At 42.5% G+C, this 12236-nt stretch overlaps 1 protein-coding gene across 2 annotated transcripts in view; it reads left to right on the top strand.

The window, feature by feature from the left end:
• Positions 1-12236, top strand: part of UGP2 (UDP-glucose pyrophosphorylase 2) — a 44890-nt gene that overhangs the window by 21527 nt on the left and 11127 nt on the right. For both annotated transcript variants that reach the window (XM_050952158.1, XM_050952157.1), the window contains exon 4: positions 8654-8839. In XM_050952158.1, the coding sequence (XP_050808115.1) occupies positions 8654-8839 (186 nt within the window). The remainder of the gene's footprint in view (positions 1-8653; positions 8840-12236) is intronic.

A 12236-nucleotide genomic window follows, 5' to 3' on the forward strand; every position in this document is an offset into this window, starting at 1 on the left:
CAGATACATCCTGCGTGCGGTGAAGTTACCGTATCCTGAGTCATGCCTCTTCCATTTATTCTATGTGCTTCCTCTTGAAAATATAGCAGAATAGGTGAACTATGGGCAGAATAAATTTGCTATGAGTAGATGGTATTCCTGAACGGATGTGCATTTGAAATAGCACAGAGGGACTGCCATCAGGGATAAAGATCTCATTCTGTCCATGGTTTGGCATGTTAATGTTTTGAAAACCTGCTCATAAAAAGACCCTTGCAAGGATCTTATTTATGCCACTTAGCTCCTGGATAACATTGCTAAAGGCTTTCCCTGCACATGCACTCTTTATAAAAAGTCCAAACATATTGGTGGGGTTTCTCTAGCTTTGGCCATTATCTGCTCAACAGAAGCGACCTTCTCCATGTCATGCAACTACTTTCTGGCCAACCCTTGTGGTTTGCTCCCAACTGTGGGGCGTTCTGGTGCTGAGCTTTGATAGCTATAGCCAACTCATCCTTTCTGCAAAAGTGATTGGAACTTCTGTTAGTTTCAAATTGTGCAGTTTCCAAATAATCACCCTTTGGGAAGGGGAGGGATAGCATTCTTCCATGCAGGGGGGGAATAGCATTAAAAAGAAACCGCAGAGGGACACTCTCAGCTGTCACTCAAGCACATGCTTGGCTATCTTTTGTGGGATAAGGGTGGGGACTGGGCTAATACCACAGACTGTACTGAGGCCCTGTCTTCAGCTGGCCTTGAACCCTTTCCTCTGGAGGTGACGGAGTTTTTTGTAAGGGATAATGCTAATATGCTCGTCATTGTTATATGCTGGGCAATTCCCATGGCTTCCAAAGGGATGGCAGTCTCTGGACTTCGCCACTCCATTTGGAATATATTCTGGAGAAGGGGAACAATATGTTTCGGTTTATTCCCCCCACACCACCTGTGTCCTTACTGCTTTTGGCTGGTAATTTGTCCCCATATGGGAGGATCTAGCTCTGAGGAGTGTCCTGGGGAGAAGAGTCTGGTTTCTTGAATAAGCAGTTATCCTTGAAAGTCTGCAAGGGGGAAAAAGATGTACGGGATTTTTAATTGTGCTGGTATGTTGTGTGAAACTTGTCTTACGCCAGGCTTATATGCATTTTGTTTCAAACCTACTGTGAAGCATCTAATACTGGTCACTGTTATAGAAAGGACACTGGAGTAGATGAACCACTGGTCTGATACAGTATGATAATGCCTATGGTCAAATGTTTATGAAAGCTTGGTTGCATGACTTATGAAAACTGCATTATTACAGTTTCTAATATTTTAGAGTTCATGGACTTGTTTATGTCCTTTTCCTCCCAACAAATGGATCACTTGTTGTGATTCTTTCATTTGACCAGGATGGCTAGATGGCAGTTTTCTTTGAAGCTCATTCTAAAGCAGAGGTGGGCAAAATATGGCCCTCGGGGGCAGTGTTTGTGGGTGCAGGCAGTGCATGGAGACCCACTGTGCCCCTCCTCCCAAGGGGCACACAGAGACGTACCAGCAGCAGCCAGCTGCAGCTGCTTCTGGGAGTGGCATGGGGCCACGGAATGCAGGCAGCCTGTCTGAGTCCTGCTGCGTGCCGTTGGCTGGGAGCCACTTGTGGTAAGTGCCTTCCAGCCAGAGCCTGCACCTTGCACCCCAACCCCTTGTGCCAGGTCAGAACCCCCTCCTACACCCAAACTCATTCCCAGACCCTGCCCCCCAATCCCTTGCCTCAGCCCAGAGCCCCTTTCTGCATCAAACTCCCTCCCAGAGCCCACACCCCTCATCCTCTCCTGCACCCCAACACTCTGTACCAGCCCGGAGCTTCCTCCGGCACCCAAACTCCCTCCCAGACCCCGCACCCCCATTAATATAGTAGAAATGTGCTGCCCATGACGACTTTCCAAAATTCATGGAGTGGCCCCCCTGCAAAAATTATTGCCCACCCCTGTTCTAAAGCATCCAAGTTCTCTTTTCCTTTGAAATGTAACTGCAGTAACCGAGTAACCATGTTTGGCATTCAAACTCTCTCCTCCTCTAACTTGACCCAAAGCCGTGGGCTTGATGCAGGAGTTATTGGGTAAAATTCTATGGCTCTCAAAATCTACAAAAATTCTCCTGCTGCTTGACTCGGATAACATTGACACCAAGAATGCCTTACACTGCTCCACATAAAGTGTGTGTATGTCTATTTAAATATAAACATAAAATAATGCAACACGACTATGTATAACTGTTCTTTCCCCATCATTCATTCCCTGAGTAGCTGAGTTTAGCTTTGATTGGTGCTGGCTTTAAATGCTGTCTTTTACCACATACTTTACAGTGAGCTGGCTGTAGCTCTTTTTTTAAATTATTTTTTTAAAAAGAACTTGGACTTCTATTATCAGTCTTTGAATTCTCTGCACCTCTCTTCCTGGAATAAATGAGCTCCTCTTCCTAGGCTATTAAAAAAAAAAAAAAACAACTCTACAGAATTTGAAAGCCTCTTCTGTCATAAATTTAGTTGAATAACCCTAGGTATTGCCAGTCACATTCCTGTCAGGGGTGAAAGTAACTGAAAGGACTTTCCGGTATGCCAGAGTCCTGAGTGGGGGCGTGACCTCAACCGGAAGAGACATTTAACAGCCCTGGGGCTCCAGGCCCTTTAAAGCACCGCTCGAGCCCAGCTGCTGAAGCTCCGGTGGTGATTGAAAGGGGCCGGGGCTCCCCACAGTGGCAGGAGCCCCGGGCCTTTTAAATCACTGCCCGGGAAGCTGGTCCAGTCCGGCATGGTGTGCCAGCTGTACTGGACTGTACTGGCTTACTTTCAGCTCTGATTCCTGTTAATGAAGAACTGTACTGTTACATGAAGTACTTTTATGGGCAATATGAAAAGGCCCTTTTTATTTTTGTGGTTGTTCGAGCTGTCTCTTTCATGGAGACTTGATATTCATGCTATTATACTAGGCTGGCTGAGGGACGTTCTAGTGACCTTTTACTTGCTTTGGATTCCCCCAGTGCTCTATGTTGGTGCTTATAGCTGAGTTTCAATTGGAACTCGGGATAAATTCCAGATTACCAACATTTGAATCTTTGCTGTAACCTCTGTATCATGCAGTTACAGTCTAGGATTGTGTGTGTTTAAAATGAGTTTGCCCCACTCCTATGGGAGATGTCATTTAGGAACCTGAATTTCTCAAAAGTTCTCCAAAATCTTGCTGGGTGAGGAGGGGTGCTTTCTGAAGACCCCACTTATGTAAAGTCTCCAGTCTCCTCCTCTATGGCACATGCCACTCTTAGAAGCCAAGCTGCAATTGGCTGAATGTTGTTTGTATTTTCCCATCCTCCTCCTCTTCCATTTCTCGGGAGGGAAGTGGGAAGTAAGAGTAGAAGCCCTAGAGGGGAATTAGTGCTGTTTGAGCCTGCATCCACTCCCTTTGCCATGCTTAAAGGGAGGGAAGCATCAGGGCTAATGTATGGGATTTTATTTGATGCTATGGAAATTGAATCTTGGATTACGTGATAGTATTCTTAAAACCATTGGGGACAGTGCACACACATTCTTTTTAGAAAGCTTACCTATCACTTTCCTTGCATGTTTACTCCCTTTTCCACCTACTGACTTGATGAAGGAACAGATGTTTCTTCTATTACTAATCACACAATTATGCGCAAAAATCCAGGATGCTACTAGACCTTCCAGAGTACTTAGTATGTACTTTTTAGGTTCAGTGGATACATAAATCACTGTTTTTGGTATAGTTTAACCCCCCCCCAACTTGCCATAAATCTTTTCTAGACAATGGTGTAAAAAGACACTATTAGATTTGTTTAAACCTGTTATAGGACTGATAATACAGAGATGGGTTCGTTCTTCTGGTTAAATGTATAATCTCAAGATTTTACTGTAGTTTACAGAGATCATTAATTTAAGTGTGTGAAATATCGGATTATATTAATACAAATCAGGATAGTACACTCTGGCGTAGATGTAAAGGCTTGTTTTAATTGAACACTCAAACTTGTCAACTTGTCTTTACCAGGAGATTGCAAATAAAACCACAACTGAAACAATCAGTTTGTCTGATTGTTGTGTTTACAGCAGTGTACTTAGAATCTGAAGCTTATCACTTCACATAAGATTTGGGGGTATAAATTTTTTAATCTTTACATCACTTAAACACCATTTTAGAAGCTCTGCTACATAATGGAGGCATTAAATGCTAAATTTCTTAAGAGGAATCTTGATGAAGATTCATTGGGCTTATATTTGCAATATCAAAAATAAACAGCCATCTTTGTGGAGTAACAGAGAGCAGATTTTACAAGTGTATGCTGCTGGTTCCTCTGAGGAACAATTCCATTTTCTCTAGCATGTAGAATGTGACTAGCTTCTGAAGATGTATTTTTTAAATAACTAAAATAGATGTATGATCTCTCGGTATTGCTTGGTAGAGAATCTTCTTTGGGTCCTATTACTTGCTGGTATAAGAAGGCATGGGATAGGTAGTCTTATTGTGATGTTTGTTGCAATCATTGTTCTCTCTGACTAGCAAATTAGTCAAATTTAAACTTCATTTTGGTAACATCTTTAGTTAATTTATAATGGAAAATTAACTAAATTCATCTTAATCTTTCTTTCTTAAAAAGGTGTTAAATGAGGGGGTGGGGTTTTTAAGGTTTGTTTTCCTGGATAACTGCTTTAAACAAGCTAATTAACAAGTAAGGTATTTGGCCAGATTCAGTTCTCATTTATATGTAGGGAGGGAGGTGGAAATCTGGAGCAGCAATGTTAATTTGATGTGACTCTCTGATAATGGAGTTACTCCAGATTAATTACTGATATAATAGAGGAGTAGTAGCTGAGCCTTCGGCCTTGGCTACACTCGCGCTCTACAGCTCTGCAACTTTCTTGCTCGGGGTCTGAAAAAACACCCCCCTGAGCGCAGCAAGTTACAGCGCTGTAAAGCACCAGTGTAAACAGTGCCCCAGCGCTGGGAGCACCCCATTCTCAGGGCTCTTCTCTGAACACTATCCAGTTATCCTTCTTGAACTGTGGACACCAGAACTGGGCACAGTATTCCAGCAGTGACTGCACCCGTGCCAAATACAGAGGTAAAATAACCTCTCTGCTCCTACTTGAGAGTCCCATGTTTATATATCCAAGGGTTGCATTTGCCCTTTTGGCTGCAGCATTGCACTAGGAGCTCATCTTCAGCTGTTACCCACCACAACCCCCAAATCTTTTTCAGTCACTGCGTCCCAGGATAGAATCCCCTAGCCTCTTGAGTATGGCCTATATTCTTTGTTCCTAAATGCATACATTTACATTTAGCCATATTAAAGTGCATATTGTTTGGTTGTGCCCAGTTTTCCAAGTGATCCAGATCCCTGTATGTCAGTGACCTGTCCTTTTTGTTGTTTAACGCTCCCTTAATTTGTGTGCTATCTGCAAACTTTATCAGTGATGATTTTATGTTTTCTTCCAGGTCCCTAATAAAAATGTGAAATAGCACAGGGCCAAGAACTGATACCTGTAGGAGCCCACTAGAAACTTACCCGCTCTGTGGTGATTACCCTGTTTACAGTTACATTTTAGACCTCTCAGCACATATTAAATGGATTAAAAACTGGCTATGTTAATTTTATATTGTTCCACTGTTTTAATCAAAATGTCATGCGTATCTATGTCAAATGGCTTACATAAATCTAAGTCTATTACATCAACACGATTCCTTTATCAAACAAACTTTTTACCTCATATAAAAAAAGATTGACAGGATCTATTTTCCATAACCCCATGTTGATTGGCATTAATTATATTACCCTCCTTTAATTCTTTACTAATTGAGTAACATATCAGCCACTCCGTTACCTTGGCCTGGGATTAATGTCAGACTCACAGGCCTATAATTACTTGTAGGATAAATGCAGCATATTACATATATGGTGCTATACAAGTAATAAACTCTGGACTCTCATTTTGTTAGGTAAATAAGGAGGAACTTAAAACAAAATTTTTATAAAAATATTCTTAGGTGGTTTGGCTTGTTCCCTGGATCTTCCCTTCATGCAGCAAAGGGTGTTGGGGAGCACTGCTCCATCAAGTCTTTGGAAAATCCACACACCAAGGACAAGTAGGAAACTCTACAACTGATGCTACTGTGCAGGAAAATCTGTTTTCTTATTTATAGAAGTAAATTGCTAGCCCTTAGAGTTACAAAGATTTCCTCTGTTTGCATTTGGTAACCTTCATAATTTAATTTCAGTTTGAGATATGCTATTTACTCTCCAAAACCTAGCTATTCAGTAGCTAAGGTTGTCCTATAACCTGTCCTAGTGTTAGTATATAGGACGCTGTCCACCCTTACTTGTAAACTTCCTAATCTTGTAGCACAATTTAAAATGACCTTTTATGTAAAAGTCCATTGAAACTATCAGTTTCCTCCACTGAAATACCATACCATACCAAATAAACACAAATCAAAACATTATTAAAATTTTTTGAAGGAAGAGAAACTTGACAAGTTGCCTTAAAGGTGGTTAATCAATTACTTCTGTTGAATAAACAGTTTTTGGCCTGGGTAATGGAGTAACTACAATAGATTGCACTATGACACTTCTGTTAGGCAAACTTCCACTATTTGAATAACGAGGTAGCTGTGGCACAATGACTAACTAGACAACTAAGAAAAGATAAGTTCATTTAATGGAAAGCAAGCTCCTTCCTAGTTGTATATGGCAGAACTCTTCTAATGTAAGAGTTTCCTTCTAATCTACCATCTCGTTGTATTGGCCAGGAATATCAATTGTGCAACGCAGTTTTTGTTTCCTTTGCATTCAACCAGAACACGAACTTTTCGTTCTTATGTAATGTGGTTCTCCATTTTGTTCCCCCCTCTTCCTCCAGCATACCCAAAGTGAACATGAAGTCCTCAAATTTATTTAGTCCATGTCTTGTTATAAATCAGATGCATTTCTGCTACATTCCAACCAGAATTGAAGTAATTTCTGTGTCATTGTGCTGGAAGTTTTTGAAGCATTCAGATTTTTTTTTTCAAATGCCATAAATAATCTATGTAATGTTTTAATCATCTAAAAAGCTTCCTTCAAAAAAAAAAATGTAGAAAAACATTCTGTAGCCTTATTCTATTAGATAAGTGTTTCCCAAACTTGGAATGCCGCTTGTGTAGGGAAAGCCCCTGTGGGGCTGGGCGGGTTTCTGTCCCTGCCATGTCCGCAGGTCCGGCCGATCGCGGCTCCCACTTGCTGCGGTTCGCTGCTCCAGGCCAATGGGAGCTGCTGGAAGTGGTATGGACCGAGGGATGTACCGGCCACCGCTTCCAGCAGCTCTCATTGGCCTGGAGCAGCGAACCGCGGCCAGTGGGAGCTGCGATCAGCTGAACCTGCCAACGCGGCAGGTTCACAAACCGTCCTGGCCTGCCAGGGGCTTTCTCTACACAAGCGGCGTCCCAAGTTTGGGAAACACTGAATTAGATCAATCCAGAGCTATTGAAACAACTGTGTCACTTTAACAATACCTTCCTCTATGTGTGTGTGTGTAGGCATTCTTTAATGAAGTTACAACTGCGTTTTTTTAATAAGGCCTAGTTTTGTGTACGTACCAACCCACCCCAGAATCCAGACAAGTCATATCGCCTTTAAAATTGATAGTTTCTTTCTGAAAACAAGATAGAACTTTTTTTCTGCAAAATTTGAAGTGAATTGGCTGAGAATACTCTGGAAAATAGAAGGGTTAGAAGCATTTTGGAACTTTTGCTGCAAGGTGGAAAAAAAATTAACAGGCCTAGTACCGAGAACCAACATTAATCTGATTAAAGACTCTTGCAAAGAATTTTTAAAACTTAGCCTTCTCTGCTTGTTTGCTTTGGTGACCTTTAGTATAGAAAATCAAGAGACTGCAGCAAGAGTGAGCAGCTTTTAAAAGGAAGAAAAAGTCAAACCTTTTTCTTGCAGAGAGAGAGACTTCCTAAGGTACAACTTGATTGGTAGATAGGCTTGCTATTGAGGTGGGTGGGTTGGACTTTTTTATATATAAAAAAAGCTTCACAAAGGTTCTCTTGCGGACCTTGGGTGGAGCACTGTAAGTGAGGGAATGCGGTCTTGATCTCTTATCTACTCCTTACCTCTGTTGGTACCCAGCCCATTTTCCCTGTGGGCTGGAAGAGGGAAGTGATGAGTATCTGCATTTGAATAAAGCTTAAACTTTCCTTGACACTTTTGTCTAATAAAAAATAAAACACATTTTCCAAGAAGAGAGGTTATTTAACAAATTGTATTGTATTTGGCTTTTTAAGCTGTCTATGGTAGGAACTGTGTCTCCCTATATGTCTGTAATATGCCGGGCCACTGTAGTGATGCCTCACAAATAAACTGGGGTATTGTTGAAGATTAACTGCTTAAATTTGTGAAGGGGTGTGTGTGTGTGTGGGGGGAGGGGTGAGTAACTTCCTAACACACAAACATTGAGAACTTTGGCAAGGAGTTGTAGTTCAGAGTTCAGCCTTTCTGTTACATGATAAATTTTCCTGTTCCTCTAGAAATCCCTTCTTAGCAGTGGGGAAGTGTAACAAAAGCTACAAAAAGATGTTAGTTTATTTCAGTCACCTCTGACAAATTTACTTGAATACCTTCTAAAATAACTGCTTCCTTACAGATTCAGCCCTATGAGAAGATAAGGGCCAGGGGATTGCCTGTTAACATCACCTCAGTCTTGAACAAACTGGTTGTAGTGAAACTAAATGGTGGCTTGGGCACTAGCATGGGCTGTAAAGGCCCCAAAAGTCTTATTGGCGTGCGGAATGAAAACACCTTCTTGGACCTGACAGTTCAGCAGATTGAGGTAAGAAACTTTTGATCTGCCCTGAAAGCCATTGTTGAAACAACATGCTTTGTGAATCAGAGCGTAGGCTAAAACTCTTGAAATTCTCGCTAATTTAGAAACACTTCCACTGACTAATCTGATTCGATTAAAAATTGAAACTGGGCTGTCTGAGTGGTACTGCTCTGCCCTACTGGGTAGGAAACTGGAATCAGACCCTGTTCTGCTCTCTGTGTCACTAGCGATTGGGAGTGCTGAGAGTTACTGCACCTGGACTGGATTGTGAGCACCACTTAATAGTGATGCACATGGTCTCTCCCACCATGGCTGAGTAAGCAGCAGCATTAACAGAGATGGTAGGGAATCCCATGTGGTCCTTAGATAGTGACTGTGACAGAAACTTCCGAAAAGAAGCTAGGCAGGGAAATGGAAGACCCCCAACTCGCTGGGATGCGGGGAATTGTACTGAAAAGAGAGGATAAAAATAAAGTATCGCATATGCTATGTGGATGGAATTGAATTACACCAGCATTTCTCAAACGGGGGTCTGTGGACCCCACTGATCAACTCCTCCCCCTCCCTCTATCTCCCGAAGGCTACTGAAGCCAAACCGGGAGACTTTAGGTACTAAAAGTCTGGCGGCACAGTGGAGCTAAGGCTCCCTGCCTGCCCTAGCTCTGTGCCGCTCCTGGAACTTCCTGAGCCCGCACCCAAACTCCCTCCTAGAGCTTGGACCCTATCCTGCACTCCAGCCCCTGCCCCAGCCTGATGAAAGTGAATGAGGGTAGGGGAGAGTGAGCAATGGAGTCAGTGGGGAAAAGGGTGGACTGGGGGCAGGGCATGGGGCAGGCTGAGGATGGGGCCTGGGGCTGAGTGGGGATATTGGAGCGTCCCAAAAAAATTTAAATCAAAATGGGGGTTCTCGGATTGCTAAAGTTTGAGAACTGCTGGTTCACACCATTCTGGTCAAGGTTAAATCAGCATGCATGATAACCCAGACAGTGTTAGTACTTCTAAAGTACCATGGATCAAACTGCAGAATTTAGCAGGGCCTTAAGCAGTAAAATCCCAGGTACACTTTTGATTCCCCCCCCCCTAGATCTGAGTCTCAAAAGTAGCTTTAAAAGCTTTGTTTTCTCTTAAGTTCAACCCTCTCTCTTGCCACACCAAATGTTTTTAGTATCACTCCAAGTATACTCTCTTCTTAGTAAATTCCAGATTTTAGAAGTGATTGGCATTTATTCCTCCGAAAAGCAAATGAACACTTGCAGCTGCAGGTTTTGGGAGGGCATTTTGGCTGTTAGATTTACCTCTTTACATTTACAGTGCTACTTATTCTTACAGTAGATAAGTAAGATGGCCATGAAAGGGTAGGATATTGGCTTGCCCTAGTTTCCTCATGCAGTTATTCTAGTTTTGGGTGCTTACCAAAGTTTGGAGTACATATATTGGTGTGTCTGGTGGTACTTTCCCCAAGGGCTAGGAAGGTGAGCTGCAGTCCCATACAAAGATTGTGCCCAATTCTAGCATTTGGTGTGATATCCAAGAGTGTGCTTCAAGTGTTCTCTTTTGAGAGTCTTTTGTTGATGTGGAGGTTAATGTGCCCACTTTCTGGTCCCCATCTCTCTCTCTCTCTCTCTCTCTCACACATAGAGATTTGGAAATGTAAGTTCTTAATAGCTGCTCCGCTGCTGACGTGAAAGCTGCACTTAACAGAAGTTCTTGGAGATCCATGGCAAGAAGCGTATTTCAAAACTTGTCTTTCAATCACTTTAAAGATGATTTTAATAGATCCTAACACATAGAGTAGGGTTAAGGACACTGAGAATGTGCCCGCACCTTTTTTGAACGTACCAGCAGTTAAAAATTACACAAATGAATGCCTCAAACCATATCTGGAGTGAATATTTTTCTTTCCAGAACAGTCCCAATGAAGCTGATTTGATTCACTCCTTATTTGCAGTAGAATAATGCCCATTATTGCCCTTCATATAGTTAAGGGAGGGGCCACTTCATTTTGGGTTCTGAATTTTTTAATAGTTTATACTGTGTGCTCTGTCTATGTTAGACAATTATTAAGGATATGATATGGTCACGGAGATCAGATTCTGTGACTTTAACAGACATCTGTGGCTTCAGCTTCAGCCCTGGGTAGCAGGGCTCTGGCTGCCAGGCTCCCCATGCTGGGCTCTGGCTTCCGTGACCTACGGTTTATTGCCAGCATCCTGCCCATGAATTTTAATAAAAATCCCTGTGCCAAAATCTTAACCATAACTATTATCCATATATAGAAAGTTGGACTCTCTGTACGTGCGCCCTCTCATGGCAGGACATAGTGTAGCGGCTCTTCCTGTTTAGTACCCCCTGCCGATGGTCACGCCAGTCTGGAGGTGGGCTGCCTTTTCTTGCAACTCAGCCCTCTGTCCAGGTCATGGTTGAGTTACACACCCTCTCTCAGGTGGAACAAGTCCACATGAAACCATACCCAACGTTCCAGTCTCTTCAGCCCCTCTGATTGGGAGTTACTAAGACAAGGCTCTCATATGGGATCTTCAGCATAGACCACGCAAAGAAAACACAGCTCAAGTACTTTTAATCCCACTTGACTCCCAGTACTTTACTGCCATATTGAGAACCTCCCCTTCTCGATCTCAGCTCCATATTGAACCCTTTTTTGGGTCCACAACAGTGAGAATCAACGACTGGAATGTTGGTGTGGATGCGTATAGTTTGCTCAGGAAGGATAGACGGGAAAAAGGGAGGAGGTGTTGCCTTATATATTAGAAATGTACACACTTGGACTGAGGTGGAGATGGACATAGGAGAAGGAAGTGTGGAGAGTCTCTGGGTTAGGCTAAAAGGGGTAAAAAACACAGGTGATGTCGTGCTGGGAGTCTACTACAGGCCACCTAATCAGGTGGAAGAGGTGGATGAGGCTTTTTTTAAATAACTAACAAAATCATCCAAAGCCCAAGATTTGGTGGTGATGGGGGACTTCAACTATCCAGATATATGTTGGGAAAATAACACCGCGGGGCACAGACTATCCAATAAGTTCCTGGACTGCATTGCAGACAACTTTTTATTTCAGAAAGTTGAAAAAGCTACTAGGGGGGAAGCTGTTCTAGACTTGATTTTAACAAATAGGAAGGAACTTGTTGAGAATTTGAAAGTAGAAGGAAGCTTGGGTGAAAGTGATCATGAAATCATAGAATTTGCAATTCTAAGGAAGGGTAGAAGGGAGTACAGCAGAATAGAGACAATGGATTTCAGGAAGGCGGATTTTGGTAAGCTCAGAGAGCTGATAGATAAGGTCCCATGGGAATTAAGACTGAGGGGAAAAACAACTGAGGAAAGTTGGCAGTTTTTCAAAGGGACACTATTAAGGGCCCAAAAGCAAGTTATTCCGATGGTTAGG

Source organism: Gopherus flavomarginatus, chromosome 4 (genome assembly GCF_025201925.1).
Source record: "Gopherus flavomarginatus isolate rGopFla2 chromosome 4, rGopFla2.mat.asm, whole genome shotgun sequence".
In the NCBI taxonomy this organism is placed as follows: domain Eukaryota; kingdom Metazoa; phylum Chordata; order Testudines; family Testudinidae; genus Gopherus; species Gopherus flavomarginatus.